The sequence below is a fragment of the Molossus molossus genome, unplaced genomic scaffold (genome assembly GCF_014108415.1).
Source record: "Molossus molossus isolate mMolMol1 unplaced genomic scaffold, mMolMol1.p scaffold_m16_p_2, whole genome shotgun sequence".
NCBI lineage: Eukaryota > Metazoa > Chordata > Mammalia > Chiroptera > Molossidae > Molossus > Molossus molossus.
The window spans coordinates 117,242,993-117,264,459 of NW_023425355.1; the positions used below are offsets into that span (position 1 = coordinate 117,242,993).

General features: G+C 38.5%; 1 protein-coding gene across 1 annotated transcript; it reads left to right on the forward strand.

Moving 5' to 3' along the window:
- The first annotated feature begins 4,405 nt into the window (after positions 1–4,405).
- LOC118636309 (polyubiquitin-like) lies at positions 4,406–4,870 on the forward strand. Its single transcript, XM_036271393.1, has one exon. It carries the CDS (start codon positions 4,409–4,411, stop codon positions 4,868–4,870), a length of 462 nt encoding a protein of 153 aa, XP_036127286.1. The 5' UTR covers positions 4,406–4,408.
- Positions 4,871–21,467: the final 16,597 nt, after the last annotated feature.

The window sequence follows — 21,467 nt, forward strand, 5'->3', positions numbered from 1 at the left end:
ATATGAGTACATTTCTGAATCATTTTGCTGAGTGAAAGAAGTCAGACACAAAATTGTACATGCTGTATGATTTCATTTACATGAAACTGGAGAAATAGCAAACTAACCCATAGAGGCAGAAAGGAGATCATTATTGTCATGGGAGTAAGGGTAGAGGGAGGGACTGTATGAGGCCCTAGGAAACTGGAAATGCTCTGTAAATTCATTGTGAGAGTGGTTTAATGAGTGTATCCACAGATCAGAACTTATCAAATGGCCATATGTTGAAGCCCTAGACCCAATATGATGGCTTTTGAAGATGGTACCTTTGGGTGGGGCCCTCATGACAGGATTAATGCTCTGATTAAAAGATACATCAGAGAGCTTGGTCTTCCACTCTCCCCCATGTTAGGACACACTGAGAAGGCTGCAATGTGCAAACCCTCACTAAAAGTGACCATGCTGACACTCATATCTCAGACCTCTAGCCTCCAGAACTGTGAGAAATAAATTTCTATTGTTTAAGCCACACAGTCTATTATATTTTGTTATGGCAGCCCCAGCTGACTGATACATCATTCATAATCATTAAGATGCAAGTTAAAATGAAAATGAAGTACAATTTCATACACATCATATTAGCAAACCTTTAAAGGTTTTTATAGAGACAGTAACAACACAAACTACACATCTTCCAGTGTTGAAGATCCTCATCTCCTATGACTCAGAATTTTACTCTGTGATAAACTGTGTGGAGAAACTTGTGCACACAGGCACAAGACTTATACATATTTGAAAGAACACACTAATTAATTATTCAAAATAATGTTTAAACAGTGGTATGTATATCCCATGAGATTTTATATAGCAATTAAAATAAATAAGCTCTTCAAACTCTTCCCCTCAGTGGAGAATCATCTCCAGAGGCCAGTGACGGGCACCTTCACTTATTGCTCATTTTTTCAAATGTATCCTCAGTGCTATATATTTTTAGAAAAGTGTGTGGGAAAGATTTTCACACTGAAAATCAAAGGAATTTCATCTTAATTATTGCTTGTCCTACATACAAATTTCTTGGCTACGGTCAATTTATTAAATTATTCTGTGTCCATGGCCTTATAGTGACCACAAGTCTTTCTGTTATGTATAAATGAGGAAAAAAGTTGTGAAGCCTGCTCAGGTTCCGTAAAAGACGAGGGAAAGAACTATTTCCATTGAGTTTAGTGGGATAGTGAGAGAGAGAAAATAAATTTGCTTCAATGATTATAATGCATGAATCCCATTTGATCAATGTCCTTATTATCAATATATTTTCCATCCAAGCATTATGAAAAGTATAAAGGTTAATATTACATTATATTTCTTGTTAAGGTCCTATGAAGACTGTAGAGTGGTATACTGTTATTCAAAATTGATTGGTACCACAATGTGAATATATTTAACATTACCAAGCTACACTTAAAAATCATTAAGATGGTAAATTTTATGTTTTATACCATAATTTTAAAATACTCAGAGAACTGTACAATAAATTATGTGTATTATATTATACATAAATTATATCACAATAGAGTTGATTTTTTAAAAAACCTTATTAATTTGCATATTTCAAGTGGATGAAGTTTATTGGACATAAATTATGCCTAAATAAAGTTGAAAAATTTTAAAGAAGTCACACAATCCTTTGCAGTTGCTTAAACATATCACGTTCTCTCATGCCTAGGTGCCATCATGCACAGTGCTCCTCCTTAGGACATGCCCTGTCCCCTGCCCCCATCATCCAACTTGGCCTGGCCAACTCTTCCTCCATCTTTTAAAATGAGTTCTATTGTCTGCAAACTCTAGAAAACATATTCTCAACAAATCTGGGCCAGCTGCCCTCCTAATTGTTCCCATAGCATTCCATGCTTAACTGAATCAGAATATGAAGTAAAATTATCATCAAGATGTTCATGTTCCATGTAGCAAGGTCAGAATGGTGAGTTCCCACCAGAGTCCCAACAGGTTGACTACTGTCATGACCCTGGTCAAAATATCTTAAGGATTCTATCCTCAGCCCAGGCTCAGAAACTCAGTCCTTATCAGCATACTAAAAGTAGATCAGGAGTCTACTGACATTAAATAAGTTGTCAAGACACAACAAGAAAAACAAAACATTCTAGAAGCCAGAATGCTACAAGTCCAGACAACCAGCAGATTTCCTTCCCCTACAAGCACATAATTATCTTCACTTCACATTTAGAACATGACCAAAAAGCATTTGTGAATTCTATGTTGATTGGGGGATAGATCTAGAATTTTTAAGTAGAAATCACAGGTATTAGATCTTTGTTCATTATTTCAATGAAAGTATTTAAAAAATGGGTTGGGCCCTGGCCTGTATGGCTCAGTTGATTGGGCATGATCCTGTGCACTGAAAGGTTGCCAGGTTTGGTTCCCAGTGAGGGCACATGCTTGGGTTGCAGGCTTGATCCCTGGTGGGGGGAGTGCAGGAGGCAGCTGATCAATGTTTCTTTTTCTCTCTCCCTCTCCCTCTCTCTATAAAAATCAACAAAAATATTTTTACAATGGGTTAGACTATCTCAAATATTCCATAAATTTCCTGTCATTGGAACTGCTTGAATTAGTTGACTGGCCCTCTGCTATGAAATGGTAGATTATGTAAACCACCCTAATGTAAAAGGGTCTTGGGGGAGGTAGGAGAGGGTAAAGGGGGAATAAATGGTAATGGAAGGAGACTTGACTCGGGGTGAACATACAATATACAGCTGATGTATTATAGAATTGTGCACCTGAAACCTTTTTAATTTTATTAACCAATGTCACCTCAATAAATTCAATTAAAATTAAAAATACAATAAAATTTTTGAAAAGTTTTAACTTTCAGAACTATGCTCTCCCAGCTCACATACTAGCACATAGCAGTTCATAAGATGTTATATGCTAATCCATGGTATAAAATAGCATTTGTTCTGTCTAAATTTCCATACTTTTTAAGCCCCAGTTGTTGTTCTAATTTACTTTGTTGGTTGTTTTTTCTCCCTCCTTTTTCTTTTCACTAGGATTTTTTCCAGTGTGAAAAACCAAGCTGGAATGATAGAGACACACACAAGGTAGAATATGTAGAGGTGTATTAAACAGAGCCCAGCCATTGGGATCAGACATGTCTGATTGTCAGGTTGAACTTCAGACTAAAGCTGTCTGTGTTTAACCTCAGCACTGCCAACTTTGTAACTTTAAGCAAATTATTGAGCTTTTCTGATTCTAAGTTTTCTCATCTGTAAAATGTTCATATCTATACCTGCCCTGACATATTGGTGGGAAATTAAATAAGATAATTCTTACAAAGCATGTAATTTACATTAAATGTTTAATAACTATTAATTATCTTAATCTCCAGTTTACACAATTAAGACAGCTGATTAAAACATCCAAGGACCAATTTCAAGTACTTTTCATTCCATTCTCACATACTTTCAAAGACCACAAGCTCTTTGAGTTTGGATCAATATATTTTTCACTTTGAATACTTAATACCAAACCCAATGCCAAGAATTTACTGGGCTCCCATTAATGTTTGCTATATAATTAAATGACTCAGGACATATTGGTTGGGTGCCTTTCCCAAAAAGATTTGAATGGTTCTTCAACTCAAGAAGCCCGTGTTTTATATTGAGTGGTTCAACAATAAGCGTACAAGAAACAAAAGCCAGCCAGGAGGTCATTTTAGGAAACCTGGTAATAAAAAACAGTTATACAGTCAAGGTAGATTTTTTTCACGGTCAAGGGAAGTAGGGAGAGGAAAAGAAGGGTTTAAATCCAGGAAACTGGGGCAGTGTCATTCTTTGTCACTGTAATCACAAAACAATTACACATCTGTGAAGCACTAGTCACCTGTAAAAATAAAATGTGTACTGTGAGTCATACTATCCCTTATGATAGCATTTAAAGGGCTGTATTTTACTGAGTTGGAGCTCAAGCTGACATATTTACATTACAACCCCACTTCATGTCCTCTGGTTGTTGTGGCAACGCCTGGAATTTCAGTCTGAGATATGAAGGGAAAGCAGTATAGAAAAGATCAAAAGAGACTATGCATCTGAAAATGTTTTAAAAAACTACAAATGTTATTTAAAGCTAAAATAATATTCTTATTAGCTGAGCCCATCAAGACATAGATTTGCATGGTGCAGATTTATACTTGTTTCAAGTCTTTGTTCAAAAGATAGTAATGATAATGAACTAATGTGATGGATGACGTTAATAGGTGATTTTTAAAAATTATAAGCTACTACAGCTCCACATAGAAGTTAATTTTAAAAGATGATTTGTGAGAAGCGGCTGGTGGTGTTGGGTGTTTGTCCCTGGTCTTTGGAGTGACTCCACGTGATTGGACTTGCAGTCTTTTCATATTCACTACAAGGTCAAAATGCAAATATTTGTGAAGACCTGGACTGGCCAGACCATCACTCTGAAGGTGGAGCCCAGTGATACCATTGAGAATGTGAAGGCCAAGATCCAGGATAAAGAAGGCAACCCCCCTGACCAGCAGAGGCTCATCTTTGCAGGGAAGCAGCTGGAAGATGGCCGCACTCTTTCTGACTACAACATCCAGAAAGAGTCCACCCTACACCTGGTCCTCCATCTGAGGGGTGGTATGCAGATCTTTGTGAAGACCCTGACTGGCAAGATCATCACCCTGGAGGTGGAGCCCAGTGACACCATTGGGAATGTGAAGGCCAAGATCCAGGATAAGGAAGGCATCCCCCCTGACCAGCAGAGGGTCATCTTTGCAGGCAAGCAGCTGGAAGATGGCAACACTCTTTCTGACTACAACATCCAGAAAGAATCCACCCTACACCTGGTCCTCCATCTGAGGGGTGGCTGTTAATTCAGTTTTGCATTCCTAGTGTCCAGTGATGTCACTACCCTGCATTCTAGCCATTTGCCCCAATTTAAGTTTAGAAATGAACAGTTTCACTAATAACTGAATCTGTTCAAAATGTTAATAAAGTTTTTGTTGCATGGTAAAAAAAATAAATTAAAAAAAAATAAAATAAAAGGTGATTTGTATTCTTTAGCATATACACTTGAGGAGAAGAATTTTAATAGAAGTCATATTGTAATTCATATTTAGATATGCCTAGTAATGAAATATAGAGGTTATTGTTGTTGTTGTTGTTAATGAGAACTAAAATTAGGTAGGCCTTCATTATACTAGTTCTAATACAAAAATCAAAGACATAACTATGAATCAAGAAGCAAATTGTGGAACATCTATGATAGCTATTTTATTCTGGGGTCTCTGGGAGATTTAAAAAACTATGGGCTATAGAACTAACCTTCAAGTAACTTATGTGGGAAGTTCAGAGTACTATACTGCTTTCATTTCTTCTCTGTGGTCTTTCCTATCTCAAACTGAAACTGAAAGTCCAGGCATTGTCACAATAACCAATGTTCTTAAGTGCCAAATTGTGCTATCAGGAAAGATGAGAATTTAAAGCATTTAGTCTAGAAACGTAAAACACCCATTCTCATTATTTAACAACTAAAAGGTGTTGGGAGTAAGCTGAACTGTTGCAGATAAGAAAGAGAACAGTTTAGAAGTTCAAATTATGGCCTTTAAGCCAGATGGCCTAGGTTTAATTCTCAATTAGTTTATTATCTGTGTGACCTTGGCCTAACTATTTAAACATTGTGTTTCCTTGTTTGTAAAATGGAGATGACAGTACACACCTTTTTGGGCTATAAGAAAGTTAGTATTTGTGGAAATTTTAAAATATGTTGTTTTTATTGATTTTAGAGAGAGAGGAAGGGAGAGGGAGAGATAGAAACATCAATGAGAAACAAGGATTAGCCTCCTGCACACCCCCTACTGGGCATGGAGCCCAAAACCAAGGCATGTGCCCTGACTGGGAATGAACAGGCAACCTCTTGGTGAATGGGTCCACGCTCAACCACTGAGCCACACCAGGTGTGCTATTGTGGAAATTTAAAATAGTGATTGCTACATAAAAAATACCATATATGTGTTTGTTGGGTAAATAAGAAAGGAAAAAGAACCTATAACTTTTGGACTCTGGTTATCTAAATGAGAAATTCAGTTATTCCAAGAAACAAAATTATGAAAGAAATATAGTGTAACTGGCAAATCACATAGCTGAAGAGAATTTACTTCAATAAGAGAAAACAATTGCTGAACTTGTTACAACTAATTACCTATATAAGTGATAAACTACAAAAAGTGATATGGCACAGTGGAGAATACATAGACACTGGAATGAAACAGCTTGGGTTTGAATCCTAGCTCTAGCACTCATTATCTATGTAACCTTGTACAAATTACTTCTCTATGCTTTAATTTATTAAAATCAGGATAAGTATAGAACCTATATCATAAGGTTATTGTACATATTAAATGAGTTAACATTTGTCAAGTACTTAGAACAGTGCCTGGCATCTTTAGTGTTATTTCATAAGTTCCAAATTCTATGGCCAGATAATGACCAGGGTAGTATAAAGATCAGACCTTAGACTGACAAGTAGAAATAAAATTAAAATATCAGAGATAATATCATAGCTAAACCATCAGAGTACTATGGAATTATTGTAGTGATCACCCACCAGACATTTGTGGGCCCCTAATATCAGAGTAGCTCTCCTAGTTTTGTCAAAGCTTAGTTCCTTTTCTACTCCATGATTGTGGTGATCTTTTTCAAAACATATGCTAGAGCATGATCCTTCCCAAGTTAAATTTATTCAGTGACTCCCTATCTCTCACTCCCCAAATCTACCCCACAGCAAATAGCAAATTAAATGTTCCTTTTAATCATATACAGTAATCTCTCTTTGAGAGTTCTAATTTTCTCTGTCTTGTTACACTACCTGCATTGTTTTCCCACCCTTAATCTGCCTCTGCAAATCAGTGTTTCTGAGCTCCAGGTCTGTTTGCTCTCCCCAGAATCCTTCTCTGAAGTTCCAGAGGGACACTGTTACTATATGGCACCTGTACTTCTCTTTTTGGAATATTTATCATAATTTCAGTTAATTGTTTAACATCTTTATTCTCACTAGTATGTAAATTGGATGTAGACTGTTTTACCCAGTGTTGAATCCTCAATACCTGACATCATTCCAGGCATATCGGAAACAATGAGTATTTGTTGAGGAGTGAAAGGGAGAATGAAAAAGCAACCTGGTAAGGCACGAGCCAAAATTTTTCTGACCATCCCTATCTCTTAGTTGATCCTACACCCTCAACACATATTTCACCATTATCACTGAACTTAGAAAACCAGATCCATTTTGTTGCTCCTTATGACCAAAAGGCTGCTCCTTGTCATCTTTACTAATGAGCAAGAACCATGAAGATCTAGTCTTTGATCTCCCTAACTACTTGTGTTAGATAATAGACAGAACTCTTCCTCCCACTTGACTTCAGAGTCCTCACCAACAACATGAGGGAATATGATTAAATGATATTTATGCTCTAGCATTTAAAAATATTGTCAAACACTCATCTCTGCAGCTCTTCATTTCGTGATGGTTTACCCTGGTAAGCAGTGGTAAGCTAAGTCCAGGTAGCCTATAAGGGCTCAAGAGAATCAACTGTACACATTTCTTCTCAACCTCATAATCAGTGACATCATATTGCTGGCTTGAAATAAGCCATGGCAGGGGTGTGCATACCAAAGTAATAAATGCTATAAATGAGGGCTTTGGGTGAGGTGATACAGCTCTTAAACATTTATCATTTACTGCAAAGTCCAGCTGCTACAATGGAACAGTGACCAGCCCTGCATTTAAAATGAGCAGTAGTACTATATGGAGCAACAAATATTGATGTAGATCGTCTACAAGTGGGCATGGAACATTAAAAAGATAAAACCACAGGTTTGGGGCAGTGCCTCTTATTTCAGGATTCCTTCAAAGCTGACTTTGAGCAAGGATTTGAATGTAAATGGAAGGTGATCCCAAAGGAACACCAGGAGTAAGTCAGAGGAGGAAAGAAAAGAAGTGCAACTGTACAGAGAATATACCTCAGAATTGCCTCCGCTGAAACGGAGGGAGCTGGGGTATTTATCCACAAACTCCTAACTAACATTGGTGGAGATGCTTCTGTAGGCTTTAAGTCCCTGAACTTTCATTTTTGCCTACTCCTATATGTCAAAGCACACATCTATAGCCAGAAAAAGTTCCAAGGCAGAGAATTACCCATGCTTACAATAATAAACCTTTGGCCTGTAGATGAATAGTGTTAAGAAGGTATGGGCAAAGTTATCAACATCATCTTCTAAGGAGGAATAATAATATGACAGAGAAGTTCACAGTACTGCCTCAGTATTACAGAAGACTTTTTAATCAGGGATATTCAACCTCAAATTTATCTTTTATAGCAAAAGCCAAGATGTAGCATTATACCTCTCTACCAGCTCATAAGAGTGAAGATACTGAAGTCATTTGCCAGTAATCCACTACAGATACTTTTGAAGGGCAATGATCTTCATTAAATTTAAACATTAACAAATTTTCATAATATTATGTTAAGAACAATGTAGCTACAACAATAAAATTACAGTTGGAGAAAACTCTGGTCTTCAAGTTTGTACTCTAAGTAATTATAGTTAGAAAGAATGAGAACCCTTTAAAACTGACAGAAAATTCTTTATGTGCAGAAGTGAACAGTACAGTGGGGGTTGGGTGGTTCACAGCAGAGGATTAATAGGTGACTTAGAAACCAGATGACCGAAAAAGAAGAAAACCCTAAAATGAACAAAGAGACATTCTCTTATACTGTGTTGGTTTCACTTATTTTTTAGTCCAGTATTATGGGAAGTTAAAATTAGAACAATACTCTATATTATTTTTAATTTTTTATTCCAATTTTTTCTCAGATTACTTAGGGCACACCATTTTGTTTGTCCCATAATGTGTATTTATCTTTTCAAATTAATATTTCCATTATTATTATAAAGCCTTAAAGGAACTCCTTTCAGTATTATCAAAAAGGTATCTCATCTACTTGAATCCAGTCAACAAATGTAGTCTGGATTTTGATGTCCAGAGGAAAAGAACACATGAATAACACCATTATAAAATAGTTCTTGAACAAGGCCTGGCCTGTTAATACATTAACCCATAATTTGGGAAGGAACCAAGAATGGATGCAGGGCAGATAATAGTGAATTGGACCATCTAAATATTTAATCAGCTTTCAGTCGTAAAGAAATTACATACACAGGTTTGATAACAGCACTTGTAAAATTTGGTCCAGAAAACCCTAGGGACACCCCTAAGATCCTTTTAGTAATTCCATGAGATAAAAACTATTTTCATAAAAATACCAAGGTTTTATTTGCCTTTTTAAATTCTCTTTTCTCATGTGTACAGTGTAATTTTCCAGAGGCTATATGACCTTCAATGATGCCATCACTCTGACAGCTAATGGAACATATGCTTTTGTATTCTTATGTTTTTACAAAAATCCTCAGTTTTAATTTCTAATCTGGTTAATATTGATGGGTAGAATGTACATAAGCAAAAGTTTGTTGAGGTCCTCAATAGTGTTGAAAAAGTCGAAGGACCAAAGTTTGAGAACCTCTGTACTACTGCATTCTTTAACAGCAGTATTAATGTAAGGTATCAACTATAAATAAAGATCAGCTAAATTTAGAAAACATTAAGAATAAAGTTAAACTCAAAGAATTTTAGAGGTAGAAGGGAATTTTGTTGCTATCTAGTCATCTTTTTAACAGATGAAGAAAGGTTTAGACATATTCTTGCCCAAGTTGCATAGGTAGGTTATGAAAGGGCAAGGTTAGAACACAGGACTTCTGAATTCATAACAGTTTTTGGTTTTGTTTTGTTTTGAATCTTAGGCTTGTCAGAGACCATTCACTTTATTCTTCAACCTTCAGATGGAACTATATGAATGTTCAGAGGACATGACACTGTCCTAAACAAAACTTTCTAAATGAACTGACACATTCTGAATCAGAAAGGTTAGAAATAAGTTTAATTTAAGTATATCCTCTCAAGTTTCCTCTCTTATCATTTAGTCAAGAAGCTGAGTATATTTGTTTCAAAGTAATACAGAGAGGGAACCCATTAAAATAATTGCAAATAAATTGATCTTGTCACTTGTTCCAAGGTCATCTATCAGATTCCTCTTCTTATTTCTGAAAATGACACTTCCTAAATTCCCCAATGTCTTCCTAACATCACTAAGCTGCAAATATAACTTCATATACAAAACAAGAGCAGCATACAAATCATAGCCATATAAGATATGATGGTGCTTTATGAACAAGAATGTGTGATGTAAAAGTTATGCTTATGTTGCTGCAGGGATAAAGGGACCAGATCCCTCCAACTTGTGGGCAGGAGGCTCTTGCGACATCTTTAGAAAATAAATTTTCTAAGACTCGCACAGGAGAGTGGATGTTTTTTATCGGCATGAAGTTACATTTCTGGGGTTGTAAATCCCATGTCCCTTGGAGTTGTAAAGTTCCATGTCCCTCAGTCCAGTCCTGGAAGAGTGGCAGTTGTGGATATAGTAAGGCTAGAAATAAAGCCAGGGTCCAGAGTGTCTGCTCCATGATGCAGCTGGGTCCAGATTAGGATTAGTCCAGATTCAGTTCATTAGTCCATTGTGTGGGTCCCACATGGCTGTGGGCCACATGGAGGGTGAAGGGTATGAAAGATCTGCAAGCCAGGAGTCTGGTTCAAGTAGAGAGAGAGAGAGAGAGAGAGAGAGAGAGAGAGAGAGAGAGAGATATCCTTTGTCTAGGAGATTAAATATTCAGGTTTTGCTTGCTTACAGTGGCCACGCCTATTCTGGCCACTGACTCGCTCCCAGGTATGACTGACAGGTAGGCACTTCCCAAGTCACTCAGACCCTACTGAGCATGTGTTTAGCCTTTGTCCAGACCCTTCCCCTATGTCAGGTATAGACCTGGAATATTAAATTATCTAATCTTCCCTTTACTCCTTTCCTATTAAATAATAATCAGGTTACTGTGCCAGTAACATTCCCCCCTGAGAAAAATGAAACTTCTATATAATTGTATAAAGGAGAAATGGGCGAAGGTCTTTGTCTTCTGTAGCTTTTTCAGGAGATCATAGGGGCGTAAATTTGCCTATTCCAAGGCTGAGAGGTTTTTCCTGTCTGACAGAGGAAGAAGAAAACAAAAAGGGAAAGGAGTCTTCATGTAGGGAAGAGAGATTTTGCAAAGGTCAAGTCAGTCTGGTGTCCCTGGGAGAAGGCATGCACGATGTCCAGGAAAATGATGCCTTGGACAAGTTGACATTCTTGTAGTCTGAAAATGACAAACTTGACAAGAAGGTTAAAAGGCAAAATTCAAAAGTGAGGAGATTTAACAACTAAAGGCTTAGTTGGGGGGGGGGCAGAAATCCATGTGACAAAGGGGAAATATTAACCTAGTGTCCCCAATTAGGTTGGAGAAGTGGCTTTTTGGAGGCAGGTGTGCTGTACCTGTCTGAAGTTCTTTTTCCAATATATTTAACCCAAACTAAGCTAAGGGACAAAATGTGGGCCTTTTTTGTCTGACATGTTTGGGTAGAAAAGGAAAAGTAGTTTCCAGTGAAGTCGATAAACCAAACCATTCACATTTCATTGACTCAACTGTAAGTCCAAACCACTGAATCTCATTTCAGGAGATGGTGATATAAATGGCTTCTAAAGTGAGACCTATATTGTGTGCAGAAGCATTCAGGTAAATAAGAACATAGGCATACATTCTATAAAAATAGAAACAAATAAAACACAAAGTTTAATGTACACAGAAAATTATAATAAGTTGAGAAGGCTTTTGCTGGAAAGAAAGCAAGCAGTGACAATTTGACAGACTGTAGTTAGAACATCTCTGGTGATGTCATCAGGTGCTGAGATCTGTATGGCGCATATAGACATAGCCTTAAAAACAAAACTTTGGGACTGGCAGGTGTGGCTCAGTGGACTGAGCGGCATCCCATGGGCTCAGAGGTCCCGGTTCAATTCCAGGTGAGGGCACATGCCCGGTTTGCAGACTCAGTCCCCAGTAAGGGGCGTGCAGATGGCAGCAAATCGATGTGAGCCAAGCAATGTATCTCTCTCACATTGATGTTTCTATCTCTGTCTCCCTTCCTCTCTCTCTAAAAAAATCAATCAATCAATCAATCAATAAAAACATATTTAAAAAAAAAAACTTTGAAGACAGTTAAATGTACTGGAGTTCAATATTCACACTTAGGCATTGTGTTTTTTCTGAAATACAATTTTTTTCTCTTCCTAAGAGTATCTTCCTGTTTAAAGGGACTGTATTAACTAGTTTCAACTTGGCTTGGTTATTTGCATAAACGTAACAAGAGTTAATGATGGATCAAACTGATTGTACAAGCTTTTTCAAATTTGCTTGGCTGGAATGTCATTTATTTATAAGGAATCTTTAGATTGAGCTTTATGGAGCAGTTAGTAGTCAGTCCCTTCAGGGCAGAGAAGCTAAAGCCATAATGGCCATTAGGTGGTGCCTGGAATACCTGTAGATTTGGGCCATGCCCTGAAGTCCTTGACGTTTCAAAAGATGTCTTGAGGTTTCTTTTTGGTCATCCTTCAGGAAAGCAACCTTCATTCCTTCCTTGGAAAGACTGCCATGAACCATATGATCAAGCAAGGTGTCAAGCCTTTTCTGTAATTTGCTTCTGATTGGTTTTAATTAGTCTTGAGAGTCAATCTCAATTTCTCAAGGCATTCTGGTGGCAACCAGTGTCCAGGCACGTCTCTCTTAGACATGGCATTCCAGTCAATTTCAGTCAATAAGACCACATCGTTTAAAACTGGTCTTATTGGATTTATGTAAATAAATGTATTGTTATAATTCATTCATTAAGAATTGTCAAATTCTGGAGGGATCAAGTAGGGAGGAAAAACTAAAGTGAGCAATTAGCCCTGGCCAGTTTTGCTCAGTGGTTAGAACATCAGCCTATGGTCCAGAGAGACCCGGGTTCTGTTCCCGCTAAGGGTACGTACCTCAGTTGCAATTTGTCCCTGGCCCTAGTTTGTTGTGTGGGTGGCAGCCACTCAATGTATCCCTTTCACGTCGATGTTTCTCTCTCTCTCTCCCTCCCACTCTATCTGAACAAAAAATGGAAAAATGTCCTCGGGTGAGGATAAAAAATGAAATCACTCTCTGAAGTGAGCAATTGGTATCCCCTAGATGGGCAAACACATTTCATAATTTTTAGAAATATAGGCTTTTTTATTGGCAAACACATTGACACTTGAAGAGGCATGCATGCTTCAGTGGAGACAGGCATACAGTCGAATTAACTGATTAAGTAAAACACAGTTGAATCAAATTAAACAGATTGGCTTAGTTAGCTCAGGCTCAGATCATTTCTCATAATCTGTATTCCAATAGATGACTCAGATAAGCATACTGGAGACCAGGTTTACAAAGACCAGTATTACAAAGACAGACAGTTTCTTTAGAAAACCTAGAATAAAATCTCATGCCAGAGTGGGCACTGTTGAGTGGAAATTGTATTGTTGATTTTGAAGAGAAAAACCAAAAAGTTGAGCAAGGCATGATGCCTGTAGATGCTCCAGATCTGAGCCAACTGGGGGAATGGCCATTCATCTGCAGTCTGAAGTCTTTTCCCATGCCCAAGAGAGAGACTCTTCCTAAAACAGTAATATAATTGTCCAGGTGTGAGGCCTTTAACTTCACATGGAAGATTCTGATGGCCTCTGACCTTACTGGAGGCTTTCACAGAAAATGTTTGGCTCCTTTAACTTGTGCCTAACAGTTGGGCCAATAATCTGTCATGTTTTTTTAATGTGTCAGTCCCTTAAGAGGCTTGGAAGCATAAGGCAGTTTATCTAAACAAAGGAATGAGCGTTTCCTGCCAAATTTGACTGGATATAATTTAATGCCCCAGGCCCTGGGTTTAAATTCTATTTTTAGTTAGTTTCCAAGATCAAGCAACAAAAATCTTTTTTTTCCCCTCTGAGTACCGTACATTTAAAGTCTTTTTATTAACCATACCTATGGAAGCACAGCATTAATTGACAAGCAATAATAATTGTTACAGTTTAAAACCAGCATAATTGTGTTTGTAAAAGAAAACAAGCATTATCAATAAATATTGGGTTAAAAGTAGCAGAGTAGTTTTAATTTTTTTTTCTTTATTGATTTTAGAGAGAAAGAGGAAGGGAGAGGGAGAGACAGATAGAAACATCAATGAGAGGGAACATCGACTGGCCGCCTCCTGCACACCCCCATTGGGGATTGGGCCCACAACCTGGGCATGTGCCCTGACCGGGAATCAAACTGGCAACTTCTTAGTGTGTGGGTTGATACTCAACCACTGAGCCACACCAGCCGGGCAGCAGAGTAGTTTGATGCTACTGCCTGATTAGAATTCTTTTGCCTCAATAACCAATATGGGGACAGAAAGGTGGGTTGAGTTTCCACCCTTAATCAGAAGTGACCTTGTGACAATTTTCACCCTTAACCAAAATGGCAGAATAGTTGATTTTTTGCCCTCTAGCAATGAGATTGACAGGGTTGGCACCCAGGGTCCCAAAGTTTAGCGGAGAGAGGGCAGGGCCATGGCAGCTAGCAGAATCAGCCTACCAGGGCGCAGGGCCCCTGCAGTTGTTTTTTCCTGTTTGTTTGGAGAAATTATTTTAGATGGAGAATTTAATTGGTGCACCTCCTCCCTCCTCCCCAGGCCAGCCACAAGGTTGGATGGGAGTATCCCAAGCCTGCAGGTCTGTGGGAGAGGGGAGAAATCTTCTAGGCAATGTTTGGGGGGACTTTCAGTGGCCTGCAAGCACACATTTCTAGGGAAGGAGAAGGAGTTGCTTACAGAAGGTGGAGGGGTGGGGACTTGCTGGTGCCAGGGCTGAAAGAATCTGGGAGTCTTTGGCTAGGAAGTAGTCCTTAAACTTCCCTTCCCCCAGCCCTTGAGTTTAGCATTTTTGGTAGGTGGGCCTGGGCTCTGGAGTCATGGCAAAGAAGCCCTCAGAGTGGAGGCCAGGTGCTGTAAAATCAGCATAAATGTGTGTGCCTCTGAAGCCTTTCAAATCTCCCGCATCAACCACAGAACCCATGAGATTGGCACTTAGCTTGTGCACTTTCACCCCACGGGGGTTCCCAGACGAGACAGCTGGCTGTAGCACTGAGGAAATGCTGGCGCCAGTGTAGCCATTTGAAGGTGTGTGGGCAGCTGCAGTAGTTGTGGTGGCTTTGGCACCAGCCACAGCCCCAGCTGGAGACATGGCTGGACGATCCACCCCAACAAGATTGGCCCTGGGTCTGGTTTCAGAAACAGAAACATGTAAGGCCACAAAAAAAAAAAAAAAAAAAATTGTCCAAACATGGACAAGGATAGGAGAGGGAGAGGGAGGGAGAGAGAGAGAGAAAAAGAGAGAGAGAGAGAGAGAGAGAGAGAGAGAGAGATGAATTATGGAATTCCTACAACAGGGAGGCTAAATCCCATCTCTCACTGGGCTCCAGAGAACCTAGGCCAGGTTTTCGTTCAGATGTGGAATGCTGCAGGACAGATCCTAGCCATGGCTGCAGGAATGGTTCCCAGTCAGATTTCATCTCTGGAGGGCTGCCTTCCACACAGTACATGGGTCCATTCTGCTGGTTACACTTCTGGCTCTGGCTCACCAAATCTGTTGCTGGAGGAATAAAGGGGCCAGATCTCTCCAACACTTTTGGGCAAAAGGCTCTTGCGACATCTTAAGAAAATGAACTTTCTAAGACTGTCATGGAAGAATGGATTTTTTTTTATTGGTGTGGAGTTACATTTCTGGGGTTGTAAAGTCCCATGTCCCTCAGTCCAGTCCTAGAAAAAGGGCAATTGCGGATTGAATAAGGCTAGAAATAAAGCTGGGGTCCAGAGTGTCCGCTCGATGATGCAGCTAGATCCAGATTAGGATTAGTACAGATTCATTCCATTAGTCCATTGTGTAGGTCCCACATAGCTGTGGGCCACATGGCGGGTGCAGTGTATGGGAGTCCACAAACTGGGAGTCTGGCTCCAGTGGCAAGAGAGAGAGAGAACTGCTTTGTCTAGGAGATTAAATATTCAGGTTTCAGTGCTTGTAGTAGCCATGCCTATTCTGGCCACTGACTGGATCCCAGGTGTGATGAACAGGTAGGCACCTCATTTAAATTGCCTTTGTCCATACCCTTCCCCTCCACAAGGAATAGACCTGGGGTATTAAACTAGCTAATCCTCCCTTTACTCCTTTCCTGTTAAATTATAACCAGGTTATGGCACCGGTAACACATTATAATACTACGTCCTTTTTGGCTCAAAAACTGATCCCAGATCCATTTTTGAGGCGTGTGTGTGTGTGTGTGTGTGTGTGTGTGTGTGTGGCATTATGATATAGTGGTTAAGAGTATTCACTCCTCCATTAAACAAAGCTGGATTCAAACTTTGTCTCTACCACTTATGAGCCATGTGACCTTCAGCAAGGAATGTACCCATTTAACCCTCACATTTCTCATGTATATAATGCTGGTGATACTAGAACTTACTTCGTACAGTTTTTGTGAGAACTAATGATGTTAAATATAACATAAGATGAAGAGAAAATGGTAAATGCTATTTGAAGTTAGCTTTTGAAATTTTCCTTATTACTGTCATAATTACTAGAATGAATTAATCACCACAAAGCCAGATTTCAGAGATTGTTGAGGTAAAGAAGGGAGGTATTGAGAAACTCTCAAAAACAACTGACAGCATGTTGAGAGGGGAGCTACACACAAGAACTCTTCAGTCTTGGGATAGGGTAAGAAGCACCATTCTTAGGATTAGAAAAAAGTAGTTTGGAACTCATACCTATCAGAAAAATTAGAGTCGAAGAGGGGTGGGATTTGGGCCTGCATGAGAGTAGGGAAAAACTGAGATTTAAACTATGAATACTTTTTGGCTTTCTTTGCTTGTAAGAACCCATCCTTCCCAAGATGTTCTACTCTCTAACCAGATGCATATCCTGTTTCTGGTTTGTTAATAAAATCTAGTGTAATAAATGAGGTATTGGCTGATTAGGAGGGACTTGGCCCTGTGGTATTTGTATTTCAAACAAGACTCAGAAGGACAAATAGCTTTCATGACCAAACAAATGTCTTTCTAAAGGGGAAACATCAGGCTAAATATCACATCAGAACACTTTCTGTAATCTCTTAAGCAAAACATAAAATACATATGATATGATTTATTGAGAAATATACAAAACAATCAATGTTGCCTGGGAAAATAAATACAAGTATAATCGTTAACAATAACTTCAGCATCTTTTTTTATCAAGGATATTGTGCCATATTTCACATCCTGAGGACTAATAACACTTAATTCAGATGAAAGTTGATTTACAACTTAACCTTCTTGTATGAAGCTGGAGAATAATTATAGTGTGGTGTTTAAATTAAGGGCTACCTACATTCCGTCTGCCACTGATCATCTGTGTGATCTTTAGTAAGTTACTTCCTAGTTCTGTTTCCTTACCTATAAAACAAGGATCATGATAGTAACTGCTTCATAGAGTTGTTGTGAACATTAAATGAGCTAATACATGTTAGTATTTACTACAGTAACTGGCATAACTAATAGTTTTGACTTGTTTTATCATCAGATCAAAGAATAACTTCCAAGAAGAAAACCTTAACCAACTACTCAAAATTAAACTTTCCGTGATGTCAGGAACAAAAGTTGACATTGGTGTTATGTATTGATACTAGACAAACAACAAAGTGAGAACATTTGCTTAGATTTTGTAAAAAAATAAAACCAATTACAATAATACAGGTAAAATACTTAACATTTAATGTCATTTCAATACTCTGTTTATTTTAATTCAATGCATATTTTAATGTATTGAATGCCTATTATATGCCAAGTGTTAGTTAGCACATGAGAACATAGATGAAGTCCTTACCCTCAAGGAGCTCACCAGTTACTAAAACAGACATCTATATAAACAAATAATTAAAATGTTATATATGTTCAGTGACAAAAATATATGTGAGATACAGACTTAGCACAAAGAAGAGAATAAACAATATGGTGGCAGTGGTTAAGATGAGTTATTAACAAAGTTTTCACAAGTCACAAACTACCTTACATATATAGTAGGGACCTAGAAAATCTAGAAATAGACAACACACACACACTTACTCTCTATCTCTATCTATCTATCTATCTATCTATCTATCTATCTATCTATCTATCTATCTCAACTGATTTTCAATAAATGTGCTAAGGTAATTCAATGGGAAAATGATAGTCTTCAACAAATGGTGCTGGAACAAGTGGATATGAATATAGAAGAAAATAATTTCAAACGTTATATTACACATATAAAAAAGTTAATTCAAAGTGAGTCATAGACCTAAATATAAGTGCTCAAATTATAACCTTTCTAGAAGAACACATAGGAGAAAATATTTGTAACTCTGGGTTGGGCAGAGTTTTCAGAACACAAAAAGCATGAATTACAAAAGAAAAAATATTGATAATATGCAACTAATCAAAATAAAAAATCTTCTAGCCTTAGAAAGATACTCTTAAGAAAATGAAAAGGGGGACTTCCGGTCAAGATGGCAGCATAGGTAAACGCGATATTGCGTCCTCCCACAACCACATCAAAGTTAAACTAAACTACAGAACAACCATCATCAAAACCGCCTGAAATCAAGCTGAATGAAAATCCTACAACTATGGAATTAAAGCAGCAGCCACATCGAGACTGGTAGGAGGGGTGGAGGCGCAATGGGCTGGTCCCACACCCATGTGTAGTGGATAAAAATCAGGAGGATACCTCGGCTGGGAAGGTCCTCCCTGAGGACTGAGGGGTCCCCGTCCTACACCAGACACCCCACTCAGGGTTCCGGTGCCAGGAAGAGAAGTCCCCATAAACTCTGCCTGGAAAAACCAGTGGGAACTGAGGCTCAGGGAAGTTGATGTGGCTGGAGCCCCAGGAAGTTCCTTAAAGGGCCCGCACATGGACTTATCGGACTCACACCCTCTAAGCTTGAAGGGAGGCAGCTCGAGGGGCACCAGAGACATACAGGAAAGAATTGAGCTGTTTGGCATTAGAGCGAGGGCTGGAGAGGGGCTTTCTCTGGGACAAATGTGCTGTCAGAGGCCTTTGTTCATTTGGTGAGCCCTTCCCTGGGGCGGCAGACAGTTGCCATATCTGGGACTCCAGCAACCTGGCTCACACTGGTAGCCCTGCCCTGGTAATTCCCTGAGGCCCCACCCCACCCAACTTTCAGGCCCACCCAAGCTGTTGCCAGTTGCTTAACCATAGGATTGGCCTGTCTTGGATTCTGCTCCAGGTATTCCTAAATTCTTTCAAACAAGCAGCATCTAGTCTCAGATAGCCCAATACCTCTTGTTAAGTAATACACAAAAACAAACACAGGGAGGCAGCCAAAATGAGGAGACAAAGAAACAGGACCCAAATGAAAAAACAGAACAAATCCCCAAGAAAAGAACTAAGCGAAAGGGAGATAAGCAACCTAACAGATGCTGAGTTCAAAATACTGCTTATAAGGATGCTCAATGAACTTAGTGAGAACTTCAGCAAACTCAGTGAAGGCCTCAATAGCATAAAAAAGGACCAGTCAGAAATGACGGATGAACAGTCAGAAATGAAGGAGGCATTAACTGAAATAAAGAATAATTTACACAGCTTCAATAGTAGAGTACATAAATCCAAGATGCAAACCATTGATTTGGAATATACAAAAGCAAAAAACACGCAATCAGAACAGCAAGAAGAAAAAAGAATCCAAAAAATTGAAGATAGTGTAAGGAGCCTCTGGGACAACTTCAAGTGTGCCAACATTCACATTTTGGGGGTGCCAGAAAGAGAAGAGAGAGAACAAGAAATCAAAAACCTGTTTGAAACAATAATGGCAGAAAATTTCCCTAACTTGGTGAAGGAAAGAGACATACAAGTCCAGGAAGCACAAAGAGTCCCAATCAAGATGAACCCCAAGAGGCCCACACCAAGACACATCATCATCAAAATGCAAAAGGTTCAAGACAAAGAGAGAATCTTAAAAGCAGCAAGAGAAAAGCAGTTAGTTACCTACAAGGGAGTTCCCATAAGGCTTTCAGCTGATTTCTCTAAAGAAACTTTGCAGGCCAGAAGGGAGTGGCAAGAAATATTCAGAGTGATGAAAAGCAAGAACCTACAACCAAAATTACTCTAGCCTGCAAAGCTGTCATTTAGAATCGATGGCTATATAGAGAGTTTACCAGACAAGAAGAAGTTAAAGGAGTTCATCACCACCAAACCGTTATTATATGAAATGATGAAGGGTCTTTTTGAAGAAAAAGATAAAATATATAAATAAACAAAATGGCAATGAATACATATGTATTGACAATGGCATCTACAAACAAAATGAACAGGCAGAACAGAAACATTCTCATACAGAGAACATTTTGTTGGTTTCCAGATGGGAGGAGGGTTGGGGGAATGAGTGAAAAAGGTGAAGGGATTAAGAAGTACAAATTCACTGCTAGACTAGCAAACCTGAAAGAGAAAGGGGTTGGGGGTGGGTGGGAAGAAATAAACCAAAGAACTTATATGCATAACCAATGGACAGAGACAACAGTGTGGGAAAAAGCAGGAGGAGGGCGGGAGTGGGGAGGAGGGGGTCAATGGGAGAAAAATGAGGAACATCTGTAATACCTTCAACAATAAAGATTATTTAAAAAAAAAAAAGAAAATGAAAAGGTATGTTATACTGAAGGCAAATATTTACAAAACACATACCTGATAAAGGATTCATATCCACAACATGTAAAAAAATTCTTATAACTCATTAATAAGAAAACAAACAACCAACTTAAAAAATGAGCCAAAAATTTGAACAAATGCTTCACCAAAGCTACATGTATGGCCAATAAACACATGAAAATATGCTTAATGTCATTATTCATCAAGGAAAAGCAAATTAAAACACACCTACAGGAATGGCTACAATTAAAAATAAAATAAATCTGGCCATACCATATGCTAGCAACTGAATTCTCATACATTGCTGCCAAGAATGAAAAAAAAAAAAAAAATGGTACAGCCATTTTGGAAAAAAAACAATTTGGCTGTTTCTCTTACTGTTAGACCTTACAGTTACCATAAGACACAGACTCCCACTAGTAGGTATTTACCTAAGATAAATGAAAATACATGTCCACACAAATACTTGTATCTAAATTATCATGACAGCTTTATTTGTAATAGCTCCAAACTGGAAACAACCCAAATGTCCATCAACTGGTGAAGGGATAAACAAATTGTAATTCAACAATAAAAAGAACAAACTAATTATACAAGTAACATTATGGATGGATCTCTAAAGCATTATACAGCCCTGACTGGTGTTGGTTGAGCATCATCCCATGCACCAAAAGGTCTCCAGTTCGATTCCCAGTCATGGCACATACTCAAG